At 36.5% G+C, this 26,904-nt stretch overlaps 1 protein-coding gene across 2 annotated transcripts in view; it reads left to right on the plus strand.

Moving 5' to 3' along the window:
• Positions 1-26,904, plus strand: part of MLIP (muscular LMNA interacting protein) — a 331,240-nt gene that overhangs the window by 157,529 nt on the left and 146,807 nt on the right. The window contains exons 4-5 of one of the 2 annotated variants that reach the window (XM_056116920.1): positions 10,723-12,237; positions 18,932-19,003. In XM_056116920.1, coding sequence (XP_055972895.1) covers positions 10,723-12,237; positions 18,932-19,003 — 1,587 coding nt within the window. The remainder of the gene's footprint in view (positions 1-10,722; positions 12,238-18,931; positions 19,004-26,904) is intronic. The other variant, XM_056116919.1, reaches the window with a different exon arrangement.

Below are 26,904 nucleotides of genomic sequence, written 5' to 3' on the forward strand. Positions count from 1 at the left end.
GAGCCCAGGAAACAAAGTCAGTGAAAGATACTGAAGGAGACCAAAGATATTGGAAAAGGCAAAAGGAACATTCAATGAAAAGAGTGGTCTATAAACCAGGTCAAATATTTTATTAACTAAGATAATATGTAATATGTAATAGGGGCCAGAGAGATCATACATGGCCTTGCAACCCAATTTCAACCCCTCGAACCAAATATGGTCCTTTGAGAACTCCAAGAAATAATTCCCGAGTACAAAGCCTGAAGTAAGCCCTGAGCACAGCTGGCTGTGATTCCCAGACAGAATAATAATATAGTATAATAATCTGCCTGGCAAGCTACCCATGACGTATTCGATACGCCAAAAACAGTAACAAGAAGTCTCACAATGGAGACGTCACTGGGCGCGCTTGAGCAAATCGATGAACAACGGGAAGAAGAACAGGACAGGACAGGAATAATCTAAATATAACACAAGGAAATATGTAAAGCAAAGTCAAGTGAACCGGTTCTTTGAGACCTGTTGAATTTTGAAATTAGAAAGTCATGAGGTGACCTCAGCGGTATGGTGTAAGTGAGGTATTGAAACAGATATCAATTTGATAACTGGGTAGGAAGTGAGGAAAAGGTGACTGGAGGGAGGGTCGTCTAAGGAAAGAAAAATGAGAAAGGTAATTCCGACCATCTTCATCTGGGAAAGTTGCTATTATAAACCCTGATCCTATGATTTGAAAAATAAGATTATGATAGCAATCTTCCTTGAGATAGTATGTGTAAAGGACTTAGAACAGTATAGAACAGTACCTGATCCAAGATAGGTTCTTAATAAATAATGAATTTTTTTTTTTTGGTTTGTTTTCACATCACACCCTGTAGTGTTCAGGGCTTACCTGTCTTTGTGCTCAGGGCCTGGTGCCCTGGGAGACCATAGAGAGTCAGCTGTGTGCAGCTGCCCTACCCATTCTGATCCTAATTAATGTTTTTTACAAAGTTTAAAATGGCAGGATGTTTGGGGCATAGGTCTAAGGAATATGTAAGAAGATCTTTTACATTTGTTTAAATGTACCTTGTGTGCAAGATCTAAGGAGAGGACATGAAAATTAGGAAGAGAAGATCTGGCTGGAATCAAATGAAGGTCAACATAAAATCCTAGGAAATATGAATGTTAGCATACATCTTTTAAATACCTATCATCCATGGATCGGTGGGGAAGGGATTGCGTCATCATTTTATAAGTGGAACTTTAGACACCGAAACCTTCCTTATAGCCGAGTTTTCTCTCTCTCTCTCTCTCTTTTTTAATGAAATGCCCTATTCAGACCAACATATTTAATTACAGTAGCCTTATCTTATCCTATATATTTCTGAACCTTGTGCTAGGAAAATAAATCTTATTCTGGTCTCCACTGAATCCAATACAGGAACATTGTAAGTGCTTAGAAAGTGTCTGTGTGGTTGGATGGGAGATGTGCGCTGAAAGTGGATAAAAGACCAAATATGATGGCCTCTTAGAATTTTTATTGCAAACCATAATGACCCAAAGAGGCGAGGGAGAGCGAGGGGGAGGAAGGAGGGAGGTTTCCCTTTCAAATGGTGTATTTATATTAAGATGCAAGGAAGTAGATTGCAAGTAATAACCATCAGCTGGACAACTTTCTAAGTAAAGCAGAGAAAAACAGTAACCGTCTGCTTGAACATGTAGGTGAAAGTTGATTCAAGTAGTCACTTAGATCCTGAGAGGTCTTCTTGATTATGTAATTTACCTTGACATATTTGGGATAATTAGAAACTTAGAGAACCTGGATCCTTATATACCTATATCTATATATCTATAACTATTTCTATTTCCTTCAATCATCTATATCTATATAGTACCTATATCTGTATTTCATTTCTCTACTCTGTATCACATTTCTCTCTCTCTCTCTCTCTCTCTATATATATATATATATATATATACATATATATATATTCAAAAATAAGAAAAGTGATTCGAATTTTACTTTTTGGTTTTTGGGATACCCCTAGTACTTCTTTGGGATTACTCCCACTATGGTGCTCCAGTGTTGCTCCCAGCAAGGCTCGGGGGACCGTCTAGTGTCAGGGATGAAGCTTGGGTCTCTCACCTGCAAAGCGTCAACTCTGGTCCTCCGAGTCATTGAGGCCCTCAAGTGATTTGCATTTTGAAGTAAACTTTCATGATCTTCCCATTGCCACAGCTCCCTTTCTTTCTCTGGATGAATACGTGACTCCCACTGTTTTTTGTCACTGTACCTGATGAAAGACTGGAAATAAGTAGCTTTGTGCAATTGTTGTGTGAGGCCTCAGCTCTGCTCTGTTGTTGGCAGGATCCCTGTGATCTTGGACCGGTGGCTTGTTGTTTCCTGTAGGTGAGATCATTTGTACTGCTAGTCCAGAGACAGAGGAAAAATATTAATAGAAAATCAAGTTACTTTGACAATTCCAGTGAGAAGATGATGCACCATGAAAAAGGAGAGTGTCCTGAATTATTGATGTTGAAACTCAATTTATTTTCTTGCTGGTGAGGTAAAAATGGAATTAGATATCAGAGTCATTGTCCTCATACTTCACCACTTCTATGCTCAGAATCTAAAGCGGAAAATGAAGGGCTGATAACTGAGGGAACATGACAGGGCTTCCTCAAAGAGACACTCTGTCCCCATCCTGCAGCCTCTGCTCCCTGCAGGAGGATTATACTCCAGCCACTAAGCAGGAGAGTAAATATTAAGACATTGTACAGCTGGTACAATAAGCTTGTTTTAGTTGACAATGTTTTATTATAACATTGACAAGTAAAGGTGATCTCGGGTGACAGTAAGTGAATCAACTCGGTGTTGAGAACCTACTTTCATTATACATCTTTTTACTGAGGACTTGAAGTTTCTAAGAATCAATTCACCATATTAAGTAAAAATTCAATGGTACTTTAAAAATAAATGGACCTGAAAGTATTGATAATGAAAGGCAAATTGTTCCAGAAACAGTGGATATTTTGAGGGAGAATAACTAACTTGGTCTGCATTATCAGGAAGGGTTTACATTATTTAAATGGAAAAATGAAGGTTGCATTGCCTGTTTTCTGGGTACACATATAGTGTCTGCATTTCAAGCAGGGGAAACAGTTGGGAGTTGCCATCATATAAAAGCGTGGAAGAAGAGAAAGCATAATAAAAGACTCATTCAAAAATAGAAAATATGCTAGAAAACTGGAAGTAGAAGCCACAGATACAACAGTTTCAAAAGGATGAGAGAGATTAGAAGCGTCAGTTTCTGTGGAGAAATTAGGAAAGATAATGGGTTATCTTTATCTGTTTGATTCTGGAAGAATGAAATCATTGTAGATATTGGTTATAGTCTTTGTGGAAGAGCAAGTGGTTACAAACTTGTTAGGCAGTCGTGGGAGGAGTATTTGTTTACTGTTCCTCTATAAAAATTACCACAAATTCAGATGTTTAAAGCAATACCTATGAACTTTACTCCTGATTTTTATAAATCAAATGTCTCAGCACAAGTGAGTTTATTGGTTGCGCAGGTTGAAATCAAATTGTTAGACTTCCTATCCTAGAGATGGTTCAGCTTCTCGGATTCTTTAGGTTATTGGTGAATTTGTTTCTTCAATAAATTAATTGAGACTGTAGAACTCCCAGCAGCCTGCTTCTTTCTTTGCTCCTAGAACTCCCAGCAACTTGCTTCTTTCTTTTCTCATGATGCGCTTGGTTCATAGTCTGAACTTGACCTGTATTTCCACTCTCATAGCAGCTCGATTCTTAATACCAGCAAGAGAGGAAGCGCGTTTCTCCTATGATTTATCCACTTGATCCTCTTCTAAGGAGCTCATGTGATTAGATTATGCTCATGCAGGATAAGTTTCTACTTAATTGACTTGAAAATCACCTGGTTAGTTGCTTTAATTACCTTTGTAAAACCTTTTTACCTGTGCCAGATTATTTCTAAGCAAATTATAGTTCCTCTCCCTGTCCAGGAAGACACATCTCTGTAAAGGAGTTTTAGAGAGCAGCAAGTCAGGGAGTCAGTGGTGCTTGCAGACACAGAAGTGAATGGGAACAAAATGGGTTTGTAATTATGGGAAATAAAGGAGCTACCATGATCTACCTGTATGTGCGGGTCTTAATCAGCTTGCGATATTTAGCAAAATGTTGCAAAATTTAGTGTTTTCGAACAACCTCCACTTATTTAGTTCAAATATTTGCAGTCCAACAATCCGTGTTCAGTTAGTGACCACAGATCTGGACTGAGCGTTGCTAATCTTTGTTCTGGTTCACTTATGTATCTGCAACTGGCCATTGGATTGACAAGTCACTGCTGTGCCAGTTGTTGGTTTGTTAACTGAGAAGGACCTTGTCTTCTCCAGTATACCAGCCTGAACTTAGTCGCTTCATGCAATGTTCTATACTCGGCTGGCCAGTAGACTCCAAAGCACAAGTGTTTTTCAACGGAATTTTCTTGCATTCTATAGTTGCATTTCTTTATTATATGGTGTTTCTCTCCTACCTTTATACATATTTTGCATTTGGTGGTTTCTTATTTATGGTCAGCTGCTATTGTGGGATATTACATATAATAAAATACTTAAGAGGCTATACTCACATAACTTTTATTGTGGTGAATTTTTATTGTTCTGATTTATTATTAATATCTTGTGAATAATTTATAACTTAAGCTTTATCAGAGTGTAAGTATAGGAAAAAGTACGATATCTGTAGTAGATATAGGATAAAACATAGTATATATTGGATCAGGAATTCTCTGTCAGGCATCCACCTGTTATCTTTCAACATAAGTCCTTTGGATAAGGAGAGGGTTGCTATATTTGTTAAGATTCCATTGGCAAAAAAAAATTCATATAGTTAACTGAGATTAATGAGTAAGGAGGAGGACCATATCCAGCAGTTCCCAGGGATGCTCCCAGCTCCGTGCCAGGATGTCTTTCCCAGTGGTGCATGGAATAAGCTGTGATGCCAGGAACAAACCCACCCACCTGCAGGCAAAGAATGCTTTCAGCATGGTGAGCGAGCTCTCTGGCCCAAAGAAAACGTACTTTTAAAATGAAAAGAGTATGATGAGCACTTTAATAAACCACTTCATTGATTTATTACATGTTTTTAATAATTAATTCTGCTTAGGTTTGTGTTGGACTGGGGCGATAGCACAGCAGGTAGGGCATTTGCCTTGCAAACACAGTCAACCCGGGTTTGATTCCTCCGCCTCTCTTGGAGAGCCCAGCAAGTTACCGAGAGTATCTCACCTGCACGGCAAAGCCAGGCAAGCTAACTGTGACATATTTGATGTGCCAAAAACAGTAACAACAGGTCTCACAATTTGTTGTGGGACGTTACTGGTGCCTACTAGAGCAAATTGATGAACAATGGGAGGACAGCGCTACAGTGCTACAGGTTTGTGTTAGGATTAGAGAAACAGAATGACTATACAGTATATTAAGGAGAACTAATAAAATGAGATCCCTCAGAAGTCAAGAACTTCAAAGCACTCAGGGCAAATCTACCGTTTAAAAAATTAAATGTAATTTTTTTCTTATAAGGGAAGGGAACTCAGGGAAGGGAATGAAGGTGAAGGTTCCCTAGGCCAGAGAGTCTGTGTGGGAGGAACTTACTTGGCCCTGACCTAGTCAATCCCTGATATCACATATGGTTTTCTGAGTCCCTCCAGGAGTTAATTTTTTTGTTCTGTTTTGTTTTGGTTGCATGGGGGAGGGGGCATCTGGCAATGCTCAGGGGTTACTCATGTTCTGCACTATTCAGAAGAACTATACAGAAGATTGAATAGCAGAACAATAACTTTAGCTAACCCTGTATATACTTTTTTTTTTTTTGAGGAGGGCTTGTGCTACACGCAGTGATCTTCAGGGTCTACTCCTGGTTTTGCACTTAGGGATTACTCCTGATGGGACTCAGAAAACCATACGAGGTGCCAGGAATTGAACCTGTGCAAGCAAGAGCACTACCCATTGAACTATCTCTCCAGCCTCTAGTTAACTGTAGATTATAAAAAAAATCCAAATAATTTATTGCAATGAGTTTGATTGCAAAAATATGAATAGTCTCTATTATATAGCAATGGATGCTTGATTAAAATCCTCCACTTGGGAACAGAACACTGAAAGCATCCTCTGGTGTTGATATTATTGTGAGTATATTTCAGAGTTCAGGAAAGACTTTTCAGTATAGAGTTTTATTGGAGGACAAACGTAAGAAGGATACTCAGAAGGGGTCTGGGAATTAGTGCAGAGCATAGATGTGACTTGAGAGAGGTGTTTGATGTGAAGGAATAAGAGGGGCAAGGTCAGAAATAAATAATAAAGACAGAATAGGTTTAAAAGAGACAGTATTAGAATCTCAGTAGATAAACTGAAAAAATAACATAAAGGTTATTATGGAGAAGGATGAAGTGATGGAAAGATTTGTAGGCTGTGATAGAGAAGTTTATCATCACTGCTAAGTGATTTACAGGGAAGAGCTAATGTAAAGAATCTTTTCTGAACTCCAGGACTGAGCATTTGAAAATGTTCATTCTTTCTCATAAGATTATTCATGTCTTTTCTACCTCCTTACAAAAAACCTTATTAGAGGAGCTCAGGAAAATAAACTCTTTCGTAAAAAAATTCACTTCTTATTCCTGATAATTTCCTAAAAATAAGGTACTACTTTAAAAAAATTTATTGAATCACTGTGAGATAGTTATAAGCTTTCATGTTTGGGTTACAATCACAAAATGATCAAACACCCATCCCTCCACCAGTACACATTCCCTACCCCCAATATCCCTGGTATACACCCCCTTTGACACCCTCCCTCTGCCTCCAAGGCAGACATGATTCCCCATAATCTCTCTCCACTTTTGGGCATTATGGTTTGCAATACAGACCCTGAGAGGTTATCATGTTTGGTCCTTTATCTACTTTCTGCACACATCTCCCATCCTGACCGATTCCTCCAGCCATCTTTTTTTTTTTTCTCTTTTTTTTTTTCCCCCTTTATTTTATTTTATTTTTTTTAAAGTTGTAGATTTACAATTTTTTGTGCTTTGGTTTCAATTATACAATGATCAGATACCCATCCCTCCACCAGTGCCCATTTTCCACCACCATGGATAATATCCCTCCCACCCCCATCCCCCCATCCCCCCTGTCTCTGTGGCAGGGCAATCCCCTGTGTTCTCTCTCTCCTTTTGGGTGTTGTGGTCTGCAAAAGAGGCATTGAGTGGCAAACATGTTCAGTCCATAGTCTACTTTCGACATGCATCTCCCCTCCTGGGAGGATCCTCCAAACATCCTTTATTTGGTGCTCCCTTCTCTATCTGAATAGCCCTTTCCTCTAGGATACCCGGCTGGCCTCTAAGTTATGGAGTAATCTTCCTGGTGCTGGTCTCAGCTATTCTTGGGTATTAATCTCATACTTTGCTGGTTCAGCCCTTCTGGAAAACAGTATGGACGATTCTCAAAAAATTAGAAATTGAGCTCCCATTTGACCCAGCAATACCACTCCTGGGAATATATCCCAGAGAGGCAAAAATGTATAGTCGAAGTGACATCTGCACTTGTTTGTTCATTGCAGCCCTCTTTACAATAGCCAGAAACTGGAAGAAACCTGAATGCCCAAGAACAGATGACTGGTTAAAGAAACTTTGGTACATCTACACAATGGAGTACTATGTAGCTCTTAGAAAAGATGAAGTCATGAAATTTACATACAAGTGGTACAATATGGAAAGTATCATGCTAAGCGAAATGAGTCAGAAAGAGAGGGATAGACATAGAAAGATTGCATTCATCTGGGGGATATACAGCCATCTTTTTCTTAGTGATCCCTTCCCTATTCCAGCTGCCTTTGCTCATGAGGTAGGCTTCCAGCTATGGAGAAATCTATCTGTCCCGTGTGTCTACTGTCCTTAGGTGTCAGTCGCATGTTATATTGTTTTATACTCCACAAATGAGTGCAGTCCTTCAAAAACTGGAAATCGAGCTTCCATGTGACCCCACAATACCACTTCTGGGAATATCTCCCGAGGATGCAAAAAGGCACAGTAGAAATGACATCTGTACCTACATGTTTATTGCAGCACTGTTCACAATAGCTAAAATTTGGAAACAACCCAAGGTGCTATATTTTTATCTTAATATAAACTAGGATACTCTCTAGATGTGATTGCAAACTAGAAATGACTATATCACAATAGATAATACAAGTGTATAAGGCATTCTGCACTGTAGCACTGTCCTCCCGCTGTTCATCCATTTGCTCGAGCAGGCCCAGTAACGTCTCCATTGTGAGACTTGTTGTTACTGTGTTTGGCATATCGAATAAGTCAGGGGAGCCTGCCAGGCTTTGCCATGCAGGCGAGATATTCTTGGTAGCTTGCTGGGCTCTCCGAGAGGCGTGAAGGAATAGAACCAAGGTTGCCCGGGTTGGCGGCATGCAAGGCAACCACCCTACCTACTGTGCTATTGCTCCAGCCCAATCAACTATAAAAGTATAATAAAATTCTGAATTATGTAGATACATATGACTTCATGGAGAAGAATATATGGTAATTAGAAGCCATAGTTCAGAGAAAGAGGAAATAGACTTATTGTTAATTATTCTAAATGAAACTTTTGAAACTATGGCCCCATGACTTTAACATAGCAATTATTTGGTATACAATTAGGGTGAATTAATGTTTGCTATATAAATTGAAATTATTTAGAAAATTGTTTCTAAAAAAGGTAACTGTTTACAAAATTCTTTATCAAACAGCTTTGGAATAATATGAAAAAATACTCTATAGTCTTAATTTCTTTGTTCCTTCTCTGAGGAAGAAGCCATCACTGACAACAATTAGAAAAGAACTTTCACTTATGACTAATTACATGAATCAATTATCTAAATACTGGCTGAGCAGAATTGTTTCTAAATAAAACTTATGTGAGAGATCTGATAAGTTTTGTTTCTCACTTTGATTGAATTCTGCTTGATTTTCAATTATCCCTGATTTTTTTCAGTACTCTGGGTTGTGTCATTGTATTCAACTAGTATTTAGATGGCAAGAATTCTGTGCTCCAAATACACAAAATAATTTACATATAAAAAGAAAATATTTTGGGTACGTTATCTCAGAAACAAGTTTGAGATGAGTTATTTGAATTTATCAGTTTTAAACGTACTAAAAAGCTTGTGAAAATCTTTGCATTAGGTCTGTTTAACATCTTCAAAATGTATGATAAAGCAAAAATACCTTTCACTGCATTTGTCAAGCATTTGCTAAGTTTGGTAGTATAGAGTTGTGTGTTTTTTCTGCTATATAATGTGTCTATGTATGCATATCTGTGTATGTAATATACATAATCACGGTAGCACTTGTTTATGACTTATCCTGTTGTTCATTGATTTGCTCAAGTGGGCACCAGTAACATCTCACAACAAATTGTGAGACTTATTGTTACTGTATTTGGCATATCAAATACATCAGGGGTAGCTAGCACATAATATTTCAACTAACTTATGCTCCCTCAAATCTTTATTGGACACAGGTATTTTCCTTTCTCTTACTGATTGATGAACTCAAATCAAGATTTGAAGGAAAATATCTACTTAAAATAATTGTGCTTAAAAGAGCTTATTAGTTCAGCAGTAGTCTTAACATGGGCTAGAGCGATAGCACAGTGGTAGGGCGTTTGCCTTGCACGCAGCCAACATGGCCGACCCGAGTTCGATTCCTCCACCCCTCTCTGAGAGCCCGGCAAGCTATTGAGTATCTTGCCAACACGGCAGAGCCTGGCAAGCTACCCGTGATGTATTCAATATGCCAAACACAGTAACAAGTCTTACGAAGGATATGTTACGGGCCCGCTCGAGCAAATTGATGAACAACGGGAGAATCGTGACCATCGTGACCAGTCTTAACATACTGGATTACTTGTAGAATAGCACGAGAATGCATATATCTAGTCATTTAACAGACTGTTCAAAACAAGTATATTATTTGTTTTTTTTTGTTGTTGTTGTTTGAAGTGGGACTGGTTGGACTTCATTGTTTTAGGATGCTTATGTGTTTCAAGTATTCTGGATTCTTTGGCTATAGAAACTATTTCAGCACAATCCAAATTGCTTGTTAAATTTTAATTCTGGGTAATAGCTAAAGGAAAAAAAATTTTTAAAATCTGAAACCCCTCTATTCTGACTTTATTTTCTCACTTAATTTTTCATTGATAATGACTGCTAAAACTTTTGAATCCCAGGCATTGTTTAGGATTATCAATATGTGGAGTAGCCCAAAATTTTAGAATTTTAAACATTCGGACTGTGATTAAAATCTTCAAGGATTGTAGTCATTATCATTATTTTATGACTTATCCTCTTAAAATGGAAGAAAATCTATTATGTTTTCCAATATGAGTTTTTTTTTCCAAATGATAACTTCTAGCCAACTAATAACTTTCGAACAAAAGCATGCAAATAAACTTTCACATTGATTTTCATTCTGGGGTGCAGAATACCATACTTTGTGATTTATTTACATCTTGATTTCACATCTAAAGCAGTACCTCATTAGCAAAACAATTTCTTCCATTTTCAGGAGGTTTTGCTCACCTCTTTTGTGTTAACTAATAGAAGAACTGTTTGTGTAAATATGCAAGTGACAAGAGTCTCTGGATATCTTGCGAGTAGTGTCCTGTGACGATCTGTGTTTCTCTTTCCTCTAGTTAACTTCTTCTCCCTCCACCTCTGACCAGCATGCCTGTAAACCGCCTGCTTTCTCCTTTGTTTCTCCAACTAATCAGCAAACACCACCTGGCCCAGCGACCCCCGCCGGAGCCTCTGTGCTAGAGGAATTCCACACTAGGAGACTGCATCTCGGCGGGGCTCTGGTGGAAGAAACTGCTACATATTTCCAAACTTCTGCTCACTCTTCGCCCTTCATCTCATCCAGGGGCACGTGCCCGTCAGTACAGGCCCCATATTCTGCTCATTTACCAGGTTCTAACTTACCCAGCACACCTGCAGCTGAACAAGCACCTGGGCCGACTCCCGAAGTTCTGAAGAAGACAGCACCTGTAGCCTCAACTGTCCTTAGTCCCAAAGAAAAGGCAAGAAGCTCTCCCACACCATTGTCCAGTGCTTCTCTGAAGTCCAGTTCTGCGTCCTACATACCAGTCCGTATTGTCATGCATTCACTCTCTCCAAGCCCCAAACCATTTTCGACTTCCCTCCACGGTTCCTCTTCGACTATCTGTAGCCAAATGTCATCTAGTGGCAGCCTCTCCAAGTCAGGGGGAAAATCTGCAGTGCCATCTCGACTCTCCCTTCTCACTGCCATCCTCAAATCAAACCCTTCTCACCAAAGGCCCTCTTCCCCTGCGTCCTGTCCCACCTTCTCTCTCAACTCCCTGGCTTCTTCCACGCTCACACTTGATCAGAAAGTCAAACAGACCACATCCTTGCCGAAAAAGTCTCTCTCCAGCTGTTCCCTGAGAGCTAGAACCCCCGAGCAAGGAGAACACCAGATTCCCGAGCTTCCTCAGCAATTCATTCACTTACCCCTTTTCACTAAATCAGACCCCCTTTCCCAGGTGCCTGCCCTTTCTCCCACACAACATGCCCGAAGCAGCCTTCTTTCTTTGGAAGTAGAGAAAGCACTGTCACCTATTTCTTGGAAGAGCAATCCAGCCCTCTCCTTGCAACCCGGGGCAAGTTCTGCAGGGCTTCCTCCTGTTCCACCAAGCCTTTCTCCTCTTTCTTGCAAGGACAAACATGATGATGAGCTCAGGGGTCCAGAAAGATCCAAGAACATTCACACGCATCCTTCTCCATCAACCTCCTCTGCACTGTCTTCTGAGTCTCCTACTAACAAAGGAGCTGTGAGCCCCTCTCCAGAGAAACGTTTTTATCCTTCCCCAGCTCTTTCAAATCTGCTAAACAGATCCAAGAGAACGCTCTCTGGCCAGGGGCAGACTCCCTCATCTACTCCCGCAGTTCCTGACTCAAGTACTAGCTCTGACTCTCTTCGCGGTTTGAGGTCCTCCCATGTCCCTCCTGCTAATCCGCCCTCCCAGGCAATACCCTCAAATTGTGGTAGCAGTAACTTGCCTTCAAGACTAGGGAAATCTGAAAGCTTCTGGTCTGACCACAGGTCATCTCCCAGCTCTCTAAGAACCAACGAGTTGCCTTCTCCTTGTGCACTGGCCATGCCAACAGACCCTGAAAATAAGACACCTAAGGTATTTTTTTTTTTGCATGCTGCATGTTGCATGTTTATTTTGCAATATGGAAGTCATCTTTTTCCGAGGGGAGAAAAATAAGTAGTTATGATGCTCATTTCTGAGAAGGAGGTAGAGAAGTGCAAGGAGGTCAGGGTGTTGAATTGTGAAGCTGAGTTAAAATCTAAAATCGTTCAGGTTTCTGCAAATCCTTTTGGCTTTTCAAACACTTTTTGTGTAAATATATTTATGGCTTTTAGTACTTTATTTTTGCATAATCATGGATATATCCTTATCACTATGATCATATTTATAGTCGCTAGTTGAGATTTGGGACTATAATGTATTTCAGATTTATTAATAGTACAGAATCTATTAATTATTAAAATATCCCATGCTGATAGAAATACCAACAGGCATAGTATAAAATGGATTATTGTAGATGTAGGTCAAGATTATTGCCAAGCCCATTTGAAAATATATTCTGTTTCTTTTGTTAGCATTCATACCTTAGTTCCCCCCCCCCCCCCCCCCTTTTACCAAGTGGATTTCTTCATTGCTTTCCATCTCACAAACTAATCAGTTGGGGCTAGCTATGTAGGACAAAATGGGAGAGAAATTTTATCGATAAATTATTTGATTTATTAAAAATATACCAGTGGGATGGAGATATAGTACAGCAGGCAGGACACTTGTCTGGCACGCAGCCAACCAGGGTTTGGTCTCCAGCACCCCATTTGGTCCCCTGAGCATCACCAGGAGTAAGAACACAGAGCCAGGAAAAAAAAAGCCCTGAGAACAGCCAGGTGTGGGTTTTTTAAAAACTTGAATATTTCGCAATTATTAAATGCAGAAAGGAGGCCAACTGAGTATAGGGAAATAGAATTAAGTGAAGGTAAGTAGTGATTTTTAAGTATCCTGAAGCAAACCATTGCGCAAAAATGTAAAACAGCATTAATTTTAACATGAAACCTGAATTAATTTTAATATTTGAAGGAGTAATCCATAGGTTTTATTTCCCCTACTTTATGCACCAAGAAATTAAATTTTAGTTAATAACTTGTTCAGGTCACATACCTTGTATTAACGAAACTGACACTTATATTAATATAAAACTAATGATTATTTAAAAGTTACTTTATTTTTACTATAATCTATGTATACAAAGTAATTATATATTAATTATTACTTTAATGTGTTTAATAATTTTATGAAGAAAATCATTGCTATGGAATAATGACCAGAAACCCAAAGTTTATGATCTTTATAGAGATTATTAAATTGTTGTATTTTAAACTTTAATACAAATGGGCAAAGCAAATAAAATCTCTATAATTTTAAATTTTAAAATTTTGTGTATTTGAAGTAAAATATTCTAGCCACTATGCTCTCAACCTATATGTGTGATTACAGAATTTTTAATAGCATGTTATAAAATGGCAATCCAACTATTTCCCACTCATAAATTTTTGACAATAATTTTTAAAACAATACCTCTATACAGTTAACAGAAATAAAACTTATGGAATTCTAGAAAAAAATTGCTGAATATGAAAGTGCAAAGAATCATAATTCATCATTTTTTATCCATTTCTTTAAATAGGAAAATGTTCAGAATGGGCAAAATTTATGATAACTCTGCATAGTAGTCATTTTCTGACATATACTGTTCTACATCATCATATTCATTTATTTCTTCTTTGCTTCTTGCTGTGTTCTCCATAGAATCAGACTATCTTTCTGTTTGGTATTATAAGCTATTACTTGTAGGGTTTATAACTTCATTGATGTTGATTCCTAAATAGATAAACCCTATCTCAGTTTTTTGTAATGTTTTATCTAACTTGATAAGATTATTTGATACTATTAGCAAGAAACAGACAGCATATTTGGCATTTAAAAGACTTATATGTGGTCATGAATTGTTTCTTGTCTAACCCTTTCCTTTATGGAGCTAATCCAAGCACCGGGCTCTCTTTGAAGTCAGAGAGCTTTAGATTTCAATCAACTTCACTCAGTGCCAGCTCCCCAGAGCAAAAATATCCTAATATACAGATGGCCATCAAATTAAAACACAAATGCTTCAAGGATATTAGTTCAAAGACTGGACCCCACTGTCCTTTGATATTAAAATAAAATGGAACCGCTACAGTATGCTGAACTAAATTAGGTATAAAACATGTTTGATGTTTCTTTTTCATAGATAGAATCTTAGGGTTGTAATTCAGTTTTCATTAGCATGATATAATTACTATACTTGAAGTTCAGAGAAGGCTGAAAATATTATTGTATATTAAAATCATGATCCAACACAGGGTTTGCAGCTAGAACTGTTGCTCAGCTTAATACAACTGTTGACATCTGTTGTATCATATATTTTTTCTGGAAAAGACAAAATATCACAAAATTAATTCATAGAATTACATTTTTCCCCGATTTACTTTGCTTTTATTTATAAAATTTATAAAATTATTTTTTTCTCCTAGTAAGTTATCATGGTTTTCTGCATGGGAATTTGGGAATGGCCATTATATCAAAACTTCATAAAGTTTCTCACTCACTGAAAATAATCTGAAACTCTTTATTATTATTATTTTTTGCTCTGAGACCCTTCAGTGGTATGCTTACCCTAGCTTAAAGCTAATTTGACCACAACTTGTTTAGGGAATCAGTTGGAAGCTTTTTGATATTTCATATAATTTTATAGCTAGTGTTTGATTTATAAATTCTCATTCCTTCAGGGTATCACAGCATTTCCAAATTCATCATGTGGGAAACTTGTTGGTAACAATCTCTTTGTGACTTTTTCTGTTTCTGCTGAAGCACATGTAACCAGGAAAATGAACAATATGGATTGTACCTCTATGAGCAAAACGAGTTAATCTGGATTTATACAAATATTTTTCATTTATTCAATACGTGGCTATTCAGTGCTTATAATGTGCAAGAACATTTTTTTAGTCAGCAGAGGACAGTGCACAAATAAAAAAAATTACTAATGCCTGCTCACAGAAAATTTCCGTTTAGTGAGGGAGAGACATTATAACCTATACTGCTTTGGGACACTGGTGCTGGGGGCAGTGTTGTAATGGTATACTCATAAAAAGTATAATTAGCAGTACTCTAAACCCCAGTAACCTTAAGATTTTTTTAAAAACAAACTTTACTGCTCCTTCTCCCCAGACCACTCCCTACCCAGTAACTTTTATGCATTGCGGTCATAACTGGTACACAGAGAAGAGTATAGCAGGATAAAGTATGGTGACACCAGTTTATATTCAGTGGCCCAGATGTTTTCTTTGAGGTGACATCCAAGGTGGTGATGGTTCTTAAAAGAATACAATCAGCAAAATCATCAGGAAGAGCTTGTAAGAACAAAGAACAAAGATAAAAAGAACATACAGGGATCAGTGTGTCCAATGAGTAAAGAAGTTATGGTTATCAGAGAGAAATGGAACCAGGAGTCTGGAGTCTTATAGGCTACTTCTATGTCTTGTTTTTAATTTCAGTTGGACAGAAAGCCGTGGGACGGGCATGAAAATATAATTGAGTCTTATCTATGTGCTGCAGGTTATTAGTCTGAAGGAGAAAGTAAGGCAATATTAGACTCTTGGAACAAAGCAGGCAAATAATGGTAAATCTGGTGAAGTTATAACAGGGAAGGTGAAAATGTCTCAATACATATTTTGCATGTAAAATAACTCAGCAAAGATTGAAGTCGCACATATGAAATGAAAAGCAGCTGAAACGAGACGAACGTGACTTCTTGTTTCTTTTTATCTCTTTTTGTTTAATGTCTTTCAATCTGTTTCATCCATAAAATTCTTGATATCTCTCTGGGGATTCTAGATTTTCCTTTTTCTCCCATTCCTCATATCTGTGACTTCCATATCTGTGCTAATTCTCTGTCCCATTTTCTTGATCCTCTCCAGCTATGAATTGTGTTAGCACTGATTCGCACCCAAGGTTAGTGATGGATAGATGTATCTTTTTTAACTCTTTAGAGAATATTTGCATTTTAATTGAGGTGGTTTGCACTGTTTATCTCAAAGAAAAGACTTTTTAAAAGACAAAAAAAAGCAGTGTTTAATATGAGTTCAAACCTTTTAAGTTCACAACATTGAAGAAAAATGACATCAGAAGCTCGGCATATTGGATTGCCTTCAGGACAAGCGTGAAAGTAGAAAAAGGGTCTCTATAGACAGACTTGTCTAGGATTTTAACAGTAAATAAGGAATTAAATTTAATTTTTTCTTCATCTTAATTAATCTTATTCTTCATTTAATTTGAGAAACCAATATTTGCCAATTGGGTCAACAAACATTTACCAAACATCTATTTTGTGTTCATTTGGTATTAGTGTTTAAAAATTCAATTTCTGTTATGTAAAAGACTTAGATCTATAGGGAGAGAAAATACTATAATACAATTAAATGTTATAAATGTAGGATGTTAGAAACCCTAAAAAGATACATCAGTCATGGAAAATTGTTCAGGAAAGTTTTCTCAGTTGGTACTTCTCTCCTAATCCGTGGTCTATGGCCACATTTTGACATCACCCGCCACCTTACCTTTCATTATCAGGAAGTCTCTTTCTGTGAATTGAGTATTGTGGTTTCATCTCGGTGTTAATGTCAGGGAGACTCTGAGGCAGTGTAGGCATGGCCAGAGGAACGGGGAGTGTGAGCATAGGAGTGATGAAAAGTGCACTCTTTCACTCTTTCCACAGAGATGCTTCTAGAAGGAGAAGAGGGCATTGTGCCAAGGAAGTTCTTCAGGAAGGTTACTGCTTCTTGTTTTCCATATAACAGAGGTTCTCACTCACCTGCACTGAAGTGTAACTAGGCGCTCAGATCATCTTTCTCAAGGCCAGTGAATTTGCTTTGTGATCTCACGGGCCTAGAGTGGAATCTCAATAGATTGCATCAGCCATAGAAAGTAGTTGAATCCCCTTTCGAAGAAGAAAAATAAGTTCTTGTTGTCCTAACTTTTACACCCAGTATGTATATCAAAATGTCTAGCACCCCAAAAGACTCAAGGTTTTATTGTATTTTATTGTATTTTTATTCTAAACAGGGACTTTTGGAAGTTATAGAAATTTTAGAACCTTCACAAAGTAAACTGGGACCAGGACGATACTTTAAAAATGAGCTAAAATATCTTAATTATTGAGGTATAGTTGACTTCTAACATTGTATACTTTCAAAGATAAAGTGCAGTTCATTTTATATTTTGAAATATTGTGAAATTATTTCCACAATGAATCTGTTTAACATTAACCGTGATATATAGTTACACTTTTTTCTCTTTAGGTGGAAGCTTTTGATTTCTACTTTCTTAGCAACTGTCAACTTTACAATAAAGTATCATTCATGACACTTGCCATGCTGAGCATTATATTCAAGTGACTTTATTTTTACTTAAAACTTTGTAGCAAGTGACCTTCCTCCTATTTCCCTCAAACACCCCTGTTCCTCTGGAAAACACCAGTCTGTTCTCTGTATCTATAAGCTTGATTAATTTTTTTATCTGTTTGACTTATTTCACTTAATATAAAAATTCATGTTATTTCAAAATATTGAGATTTCATATTTTTAAAGCCAAATAATGTTCCATCTTATAAAATTTACGTGTTCTTTATTCTTTCATCCATTGATGGACACTCTGCTTGTGCCCCAAGCAACCTTTAATTATCTACATTATCCCTATTCCTGCAGCTTTCTCAAGTTTAATTCTCTTCCCCAAATACCTCCCAAAATATACAATATTTTATTTTGGTTTTTTTTTGTTTGCTTGCTTGTTTTGGGTTTTGAGATCACACCCAACTGTGCTCAGGGCTTACACCTGGGTTTGTGCTCAGGAATCACTCCCTGGGCTTGGGCCATCCATATGTGGTACCCAGGGTTGAACCTGGATGAGCAATGTGCAAGGCATGTGCCCCCCTCCAATATGGTCTCTCTGGCCCTATTCTGAATTTTACTTAAAAATCATGAAATTTTATTATTTGGTTCATTAAGGCCATTGTCTTAAAATGGTATATGAAACCATGATTTTTATAAAAGTGAATTTAAGATTAAGTGTGGTCTTCCCATTTTTTGTTATGGAGCTAAGTTGCTTATATTACTATGCTTCAAATATTGACTAATTTACTGCTTGTTAAGCATTTGTCACTCAGCTTGATGTAGTCTTTGTTTTTATAAATATAAAAACATATATTTTTATATTTTATATTCTTTTATCTGAAACATATCAATAATTTATTGGTGTAGTATTCGTTAATTTTTTTGTACTATAGAAAAAAGAGCCACTTTCCTGTAATATCAAGTAGAATAAAACCCAACAATCAATATTTATAGTATTTGGTGGACTAACGCTGCTGCTCATCCTATGAATAAATGCTGTTAATGAGAATTTACAGTAGAATTTACTGTAGAAATGGGTGTTTTAAGTTATAACACATACAACCTGTAATTGCCTATGAAATTATAGGCAATTACAGGTTGTATGATACTTTACTGTGATATTTCTTTGCTACCCTCATTCTAATAAAATATTAACACAAGCCAGCTAACTTTTTAGAAAAAAAGTTGTTCAAGCGTTAAAACCTCTTTTCTTCATGTAATAACATCATTTAACTCAGTAGAACTAGTATTCAAAAATCATGTATTCGTTCCTCTTTTCATCCCCACTCTTACTTTCTGGTTACCCATTCCAGCAGTACAAGACCAAGTCAAGCTACAAGGCTCTGGCAGCAATCCCTACAAACATATTTCTATTGGAACAGAAGGTCAGTGTTGGCTCAAAAGCAGAGTGAATTTTACATTTTTATTACTTTTTCTAGATTTTTGGGGGAAGATTTTTGCTTTAAAGTTCCTTTTCTGCTAAAGTAAAATGCTGTTGCTTGTTCAGAATCCTATGATGAAAGCATCTTGGTGGAAAGCATTGGAGACACTGACTTATCATGGAGAGTCTAGCTTCAAACAGATTTGATGCAGATGCAGATATTTATATTCTTTGCCATTGAAAAAAATGACGTTAAGAGCTTTCATCTTTGTTCACATTGGCCAAAAATAGAGGTAAAATGAGTTTATATGTGAAGAGCTGGCCTCCTTGGTCAGGAATGGTGACTGATAGTAGATTTTTCCAGATGAAAATTTGTTACCTGAGTACTCAGCTTAACACCTTAAATCCCATTCTGAACTCAATCTCTTCATCCATTTTTAGTCACTGATTCCATCTCCATGAATGGGAGGGAGAAACAGTGCTCTCTCCAATGACCCAGCTGCTTTCACATAGCCCAGAGCATTCTTGCTTTGCTATTAAGAGTCACTCATCATAAAACCACAGGCTTCTGCTTCTGTAAATAAATTAACCTAAGCACATCTCATATGCTCCAGTGATAGCTAAATTGATGATCAGATCAGAATGGAAGTGTAATCAGTTTTGGATCCTATGAAATCATTCATTTCATAAGTTATTTTATGATATCTGGTCCATGTGTTGTTTCATATTTTAATCCATTACCATGTATTACGGCATTTCAATGGATTATTGTCAAAATATTAATTATTGCCAACAAGGTCATATTTTGATTGATATTTATGTATCCACAGTCTTGTTCCATTCTTGTTCTTTTGGCATGACCTGGGGAATAAAAAATTTGCATGATCTTGTTTTAGATAAGATGAGTATGATTATTCCTTTCAAAGGTGAGAATTCTCACTGGGACCTGCCAAGCAGGCACATAGGTGACTATGAGTGGACAGTACGTTTTATAGCTCATGTATCTGATATTTAATTTCAGTTATCCACATGTGAACCCAAATCAATGTTTTATATATTTAAGTGCCTTGAACTAGATGGTCACATGGCTACAGAGAAATTTGGAGCTTTTTATTAATCCATTCTGAATTTCTGGCTGGAGCGATAGCACAGCAGTAGGGCATTTGCCTTGCATGCAGCCAACATGGCCAACCCGAGTTCAATTCCTTCGCCCCTCTCGGAGAGCCCGGCAAGCTACCGAGAGTATCTCGCCCACCCGGCAGAGCCTGGCAAGCTGCCCGTGACATATTCGATATGCCAAACACAGTAACAACAAAGTCTCACAATGGAGACGTTACTGGGCCTGCTCGAGCAAATCGATGAACAGCGGGAGGACAGTGACATAGTTCATTAACAGATGAGTTGTGTCTAAAGTACAGGTTTGAGGAGGTTTCCAGAGGATATATAAGGTGACTACATCCTCAGTCACCCCTTACCCTACAGGATATGTTTTTTGTTGAATCCCAGTGACCGTGTTGCTTTACTGAACACCCTATGATTATATAAGATGGGCATTTCTGAAATGTGTTCACAAGAGTCTGCTTTCATAGAAATGGAGAAAAATCACTCCTCAACACCCTGACAGGGAAAGTAGGAACTCACTATGAAATTGCATGGTACTGTAAAATTGTATGATACCACTATGATATTTAGTTTTTCTATATTATAGTTATTCATTTTGAAAAATATCTCTGTGATAAAAAGTCTTTAATTGCAGAATATCTGTGAGTTTTCTTCTCTTCCAATTAAGTGAATTTTAGAGATTACAGTTGATTTGTTATTTATTCACTTACTTTCCAATTTCACCACCAACCCATTTCATAAATGTGAATAATAATATCAATATACTTTTAACACAATTAAAAATCTTGGAATAGGACTTCATTTATACTTTTGAATAAAATACTCGAGAAAAATTATTGCTATTCCTTTTAGTGCAGCAAAATATAAATATTATGATACCTAATTAAATATATTATTACTCTTTGGAGGGTCAATTATTATTATAAACACTGTATGGGTAACATGCTCTTAAATAAGGTAAATTAGTTTAGGGCCATAAATATTTGAATGGTTCATAGGTCAGATGATGTACTTTTTTCCTTTAGATTCTTTTTATAATTCTTTATTTTCAGTTTTGTTGATTTTCCCAAGTTATGTGTTCCTATAAGTAACTTTACATTGTCAGCATTTTAAAATCACAATTGTTTTATCTCAAGAGATTTGAGCTCATTTTTTTAACATGATTTCTTGAATGATATTGTACTGTTCCTTTCATGGCTGTAACTTTAAAACATCTGGCAATTTAGTTCTATTGTAAAAACAGAACTCATCTCATGTCATTAAAACATACGTGACTTATTTTCTGGACTGAGTGAGAAAATTAAGGCTATAGTTACCAGAAACAACTATTTGAGAGAGGATTAACAACTTGAAATAATTTAAATCATAGAATTTTTCTTAGATCCCTTGCATATCATATGGATTATTATAATTAAGGGGTAGGCTGATGTTCAGAGCCATATTCTTGTTAGAGTCTGCCATATTCTTGTTACAGTCTATGCTCCAGGATTCCTTAGTTAAAGAATGATAAAATATATTCAAATATTAATGCAAAGATTTCTCCATCAGGTGGTCAAACCCATGCTGAATAACACATTCCATCTCATAGTATACAATATAATTAATCCCCTAAAATAATGCTACTTTAAAAGCAGAGCTTTTTTCAAAGTGAAATACAGATTTTTCTTGCTATAGACGTTAAGCTACCATTGAATCACTGGGTTGGTTTCAGTTTTAATCACCCATAATTTTCAAAAGAGTACATATTATTGGCAGGGACATGAGGTTTCTGACACTTCTGTAACTTATTGTCTGCCTCAAAACAAATTTATAGCTCATTCCATATTTTATCATATCCCCCCACTTTGAATGTTTATGAGTAAAGCATCTTTAGCGTAGATTCATCAAAGCTTTAAGTGAATGTAAAGTGTAGCTTAACATGTTGAATTCAGTGTTTTTGGTTTAATCTCCTGTCAATAGACTCTTTTCCAAGATTCCATTGAGAATGGAATGACAAATATTATAAAGGGACAAATTAATCATCTCACTTTTTATTTATGGCTGTCCATGAATCTTAGTTTACAGTAAGCTCAACACTACACTGATATAATATATATATATACACACACACATATATATATATATATAGACAGTTTTGCTATGGGAATTACTTTTTTAGTCTCTGTGTCCTACTATCCTTTTCAGAAAATGCTGAAGATCTCACTCTCTTTTCCACTGCTATTTCTTTTCAACTGAATTCAGTAAGAGGTAAAAAGTTAAAGTTAAAGTAAATAAATTAATTAAAATAAATGCGCTACTATTTTTCTTTGCAATTATATTAAGAAAAGGATAGAAGAAGGAAAGAGTTTTCCATGAAATCAAATAATATAGAACTTTCTTTTCTCATAAATTATGATTTGTCCATCAGAGTATAAGTCTTTCTCCTTAGAAATATATTAAGCTACCTGTTACCTTCGTCAATTGTAGACAAAATCAAGGCTAGATTTAGATACTGTTTTCCTAACAAATGTTGTTCTTTCTTGCCAGTTTCAGGCTATATTTATTTATAAGCTATGTGTGCTTGATAAAAGATAGTGTTTTAACTTGAAAAACTCCATATAAGATTACTCATTTAAATTGAAATTATTGGATAAAAATTATTTTATTTTAAAATTTTGGTGGAAAAATGATAAAGGAACCACTGTGAAGGCAATGGCAAAAATGTGAAAGTAAATATTAAAATATAATGGTAAATATTTGATATATCTTCTTATTTGTGAAACAATTTGCTTTGAGCTGTTAGTTGAAATTTTTAGAGCATAAGTTTGTAAGCTCCAATAAGATTAAGCATACGTGTTTGGGTGAGATCATTTTTAAGAAATCTACTTGTCTTGGAAAATATGGTCTCTAATTTAGCATATGGCCTGTACTTGTGAGATTTCTTAATTTTAGATTAGTAATAGAAGTGAATGTCTGCCCATTTTTTTTAGTAATGGAGAAATGCCCAGATCCAAAATCTACACTAATTGCTTTTTTCTCAGACTGTTGTATGTCGTGCACATATCTTTGAAAAAAGCACTTAGCCAATCATATTTAATTATGCATTTTAGCTTTTTAATCTACCATGAGCTCTTGGAAAGAATGTAAGTGTTCATTGAGAGAATCCATTTAGTTTGCAGCTGGCTAAATCTCTAAAGTTGTCAATTTTACAGAAAATTTTCCTCAAAATATTATAAAAATAAGAAGCCTAGTACATCAAGATTGGAATGAAGATAATTAGTAGTCTTCTCTTAGACTACTAATAGATTATTTTTCCTTAATTCTAATTCTGTGGAAAAGATATGAAGAACTTTCTGATAGAAGGGAAATAAACTAGTTTTAGTCTTGGAATCTTTTGACCATTCGAGAAAACAATTATAATTTTGCTCTTACATTGTTTAATCTATTACACACTGAGCTGAAAGCTTTACTACTCTTACAACTCTGTAAAGATTTTGATGCTCAAAGACTCCAAGTGACTCTAAAACAGCAAGCCTTACAAATTACCGATTGGAATCAGATTGGTTCTAATTTCCCCTATCTCTTTTCTGGCCCTCCTGTTGATCATCGATTTGCTCGAGCGGGCCCAGTAACGTCTCCATTGGAGACTTTGTTGTTACTGTGTCTGGCATATCGAATATGTCCTGGGGAGCTTGCCAGGCTCTGCCGTGCGGGCGAGATACTCTCGGTAGCTTGCCGGGCTCTCCGAGAGGGGCGGAGGAATCGAACTCAGGTTGGCCATGTTGGCTGCATGCAAGGCAAACGCCCTACCGCTGTGCTATCACTCCAACTAGAGTCAAACATTGAAAATGGGATCATGATTTTGGTTCTCCATCTATAATACATTTTTATTACTTACTTTTTTTGAAAATTCTCATTAAATTTGACAAACAAAATTAGTTTTTTGATGAGAAACAATACAAAAATATAAAAAGTGAATGACCTCTAACAAAACTTGAGTGTGTGTAGGAATACAGTACAACCTCATTCCCTCAGCTCCTGAAAACAGGAATTATGGGGCAGACAGTTGCTGGAGAAAAGAAATACCCTTCTAAAACTCCCGATTTACAAAAGAAATTATAAACTTTTCTGCCACTTTGTCCTGATGAACAATCACAATCACGACCATCCTGTTATTGGTCAATTGCCTCGAGCAGGCGCCAGTAACGTCTTCTTCGTCCTAGCCCTGAGATTTTTTAAAAAGTGCCATATTCAAGGCTCTTTCAGAGTTACGAGAATGAGACCCATCATTGTTACTGGTATTTGGCATATTGGGTACGCCACGGGGAGTTTGCCAGACTCTGCCACGTGGGCAGGTTACATTCGGTAGCCTGCCAGTTTGTCCAAAGTAGGAATGAGATGTTAAGATGTCGCTTCCAGGAGCTGGGTTTTATAGTCTCTGAGTCTTGGCCATTGATGGGATTACACGGCGCCAGGGGGCCAGTTGGTGGGTGTGACCCCTGCCTACTGGAAGATGGAGGGTCTGGGTGGAGGATGCTCAGCCCTGATCCGAGCAGGCTTGGAGATCTCAGCCCCGGGACCCTGATGGACAAGTTTGGAAATTGTTTGTGATAGTTTATCAGAGGAAGAAACATTTGTTCTTCAAAGATCTTGGGATTAAAAATGATGATGAGGGACAGTGGTTTAAGTGGTGGAACACATGTCTTGCAAGCACAAGACAAGGGTTTGATTCTCAGCATCTCTTGTCTACCCTTTGCCCAAATTGCCTGGTATTATCTCCACACAATCAAACAAAATTTAAATGGCAATGACTATTAGATTTACCCAAATCTTAAAATACTTTAAATGTTCATATAAAAATAAATAAGCATTCCTAGTTCTTCCTTGAAAATTTAAAACCAGTCATAAAAAGAATGCAATGATAAATATTTCTTGTTCTTAAAAAAAGTCATAAATTAACATGTCTGTAGTATTCTTTAGCTGATAGTGTAATCTTACCTCTATTTCCCATTTTTCAAAGCTATTAAGATCTAGCTGAATGCCCAACGGGATAAAGAAAGTCAGATTTCTTATCCTATGAAAAATTTTAATTCTATATCAGCACAAAGGACTTCATGTTGATAATTGACAATAGGTAGGCAGTTTGTCATCCTGAGAGGATATATTTTACCACAGAGCTGATTAGGTTAGCAAAACATAGGGACATTTAGCTTTAGTATGAATCATTTTGGTGGTGGGAGGTTGATTTGATCATTACTGAAATGCAATAACCACCCAGAAAATTTTAAAATCCAGTCAAAATAAGTCCTAGGTATCACAAAGGCCCTTTAAGATTATTTTTCTTTACTTTTTAAAGCCTATTTACAGTGTGATTAATACCTTCTATTATCATATTTTGAGAAGTAATCCATTCCCAATGAGAGAAGATTAGACTGATTTAATATTTCTGACTGAAAAGTGTTTGCCATTTCATCAGAGATGCTCCGTTTTTGGGGAACATATTATAGTTTATTGACATACAATTCCATAGGCAGTTTGATATGCAAAGCTTTCTGATAATCACTGAGTATTAATTATAATGAGTAGAGCTTGGAAACTATTTCCTTCTAAAAGTGAAGTTTAGTATGTCTATTTTAGAAAACTGGGCTTATATTGAATGGTAAGAGAAAAGGATAAGAACTCTGATATATTTATTAAGAATCTTTTAAAAATAATATTTACTAATTCATTTTGGTTTTGGGGCCACACTTGGTTGTGTTTAGAACTTACTCCTGACTCTGCACTCAGGAATCACTCCTGGTGGGCTCTAGGGGAAGTGTATGGTACCTGGGATCAAACCCTGGTTGTCTGCATGCAAGGTAAGCGTCCGAGCTGCTGTACCCTTTCCAGACCTTTAGAATGCTAGTTAGAGCAAATCTCACTTATGCCCTATGTGACTCTAGTCTAGCTTGGTAGGAAAGACATGTCTTAGATTATTTTTATTGGATAATATCTCGAGGCAACTTAGAAATGTGTAAATCTAAATGAGCATCTATCCTATCAATAAGCAATCTACAGCTGGATTTCTTGTCAATGGATATTTAAAATGCTTTCTTAAATACATATTAACTTTATAGACCAAAATAGATCCTTCTTATGGCTGCTTGAAGGCTTTAAAAAGATGATACATTTGACAAATAGCAGCTCATCCATAAAGAACAAACAAATTTTGATAAATTTCCATATTACTTTAATTCAAAGTCATTCCCTCTCCAACCTTTAGTGAAGTGTGAGTATTGTTTCACCATAGCTAATAAAATACTTTATTATCATTTATCTTCTCAAATCACATTATTATATTTGCATTATAATATGGGGAAAGAGGTTTATTAGTTATTTGAAGTATGAAATGAACTTATACTACTTCTTTAGAGGATTTTACAAAGGGGTATTAAAATCATATTATTTCTATCAGTCATTAATTCTTTGAATTCTATTTTTTTGCTAGTCATTTTTTGGGGTCAGTTTGCTCATTTTAGTCTATCCTAAAGTTATTTTTTGTGTATGTGTTGTCTGCTATATCCCATGATTACAATGGTAAGTACCATATTTTCCTGATCGTAATAGAAAAAAACCAAGTATAATAAAGGCAGGGCTGGAGATGTAATTATGATACAGAATTTCTAAGGTATATACAAAGTTATCAATCTATCACTGTATCACTGTCATCCTGTTGATCCTCAAATTACTGGAGCGGGCATGAGTAACATTTCTATTTCTCCCAGCCTTGAGATTTTCGCAGCCTCTTCTAACTCGTCTTTTCCC

This window comes from Sorex fumeus, unplaced genomic scaffold (assembly GCF_029834395.1).
Source record: "Sorex fumeus unplaced genomic scaffold, SorFum_2.1 ptg000033l, whole genome shotgun sequence".
In the NCBI taxonomy this organism is placed as follows: Eukaryota; Metazoa; Chordata; class Mammalia; order Eulipotyphla; family Soricidae; genus Sorex; species Sorex fumeus.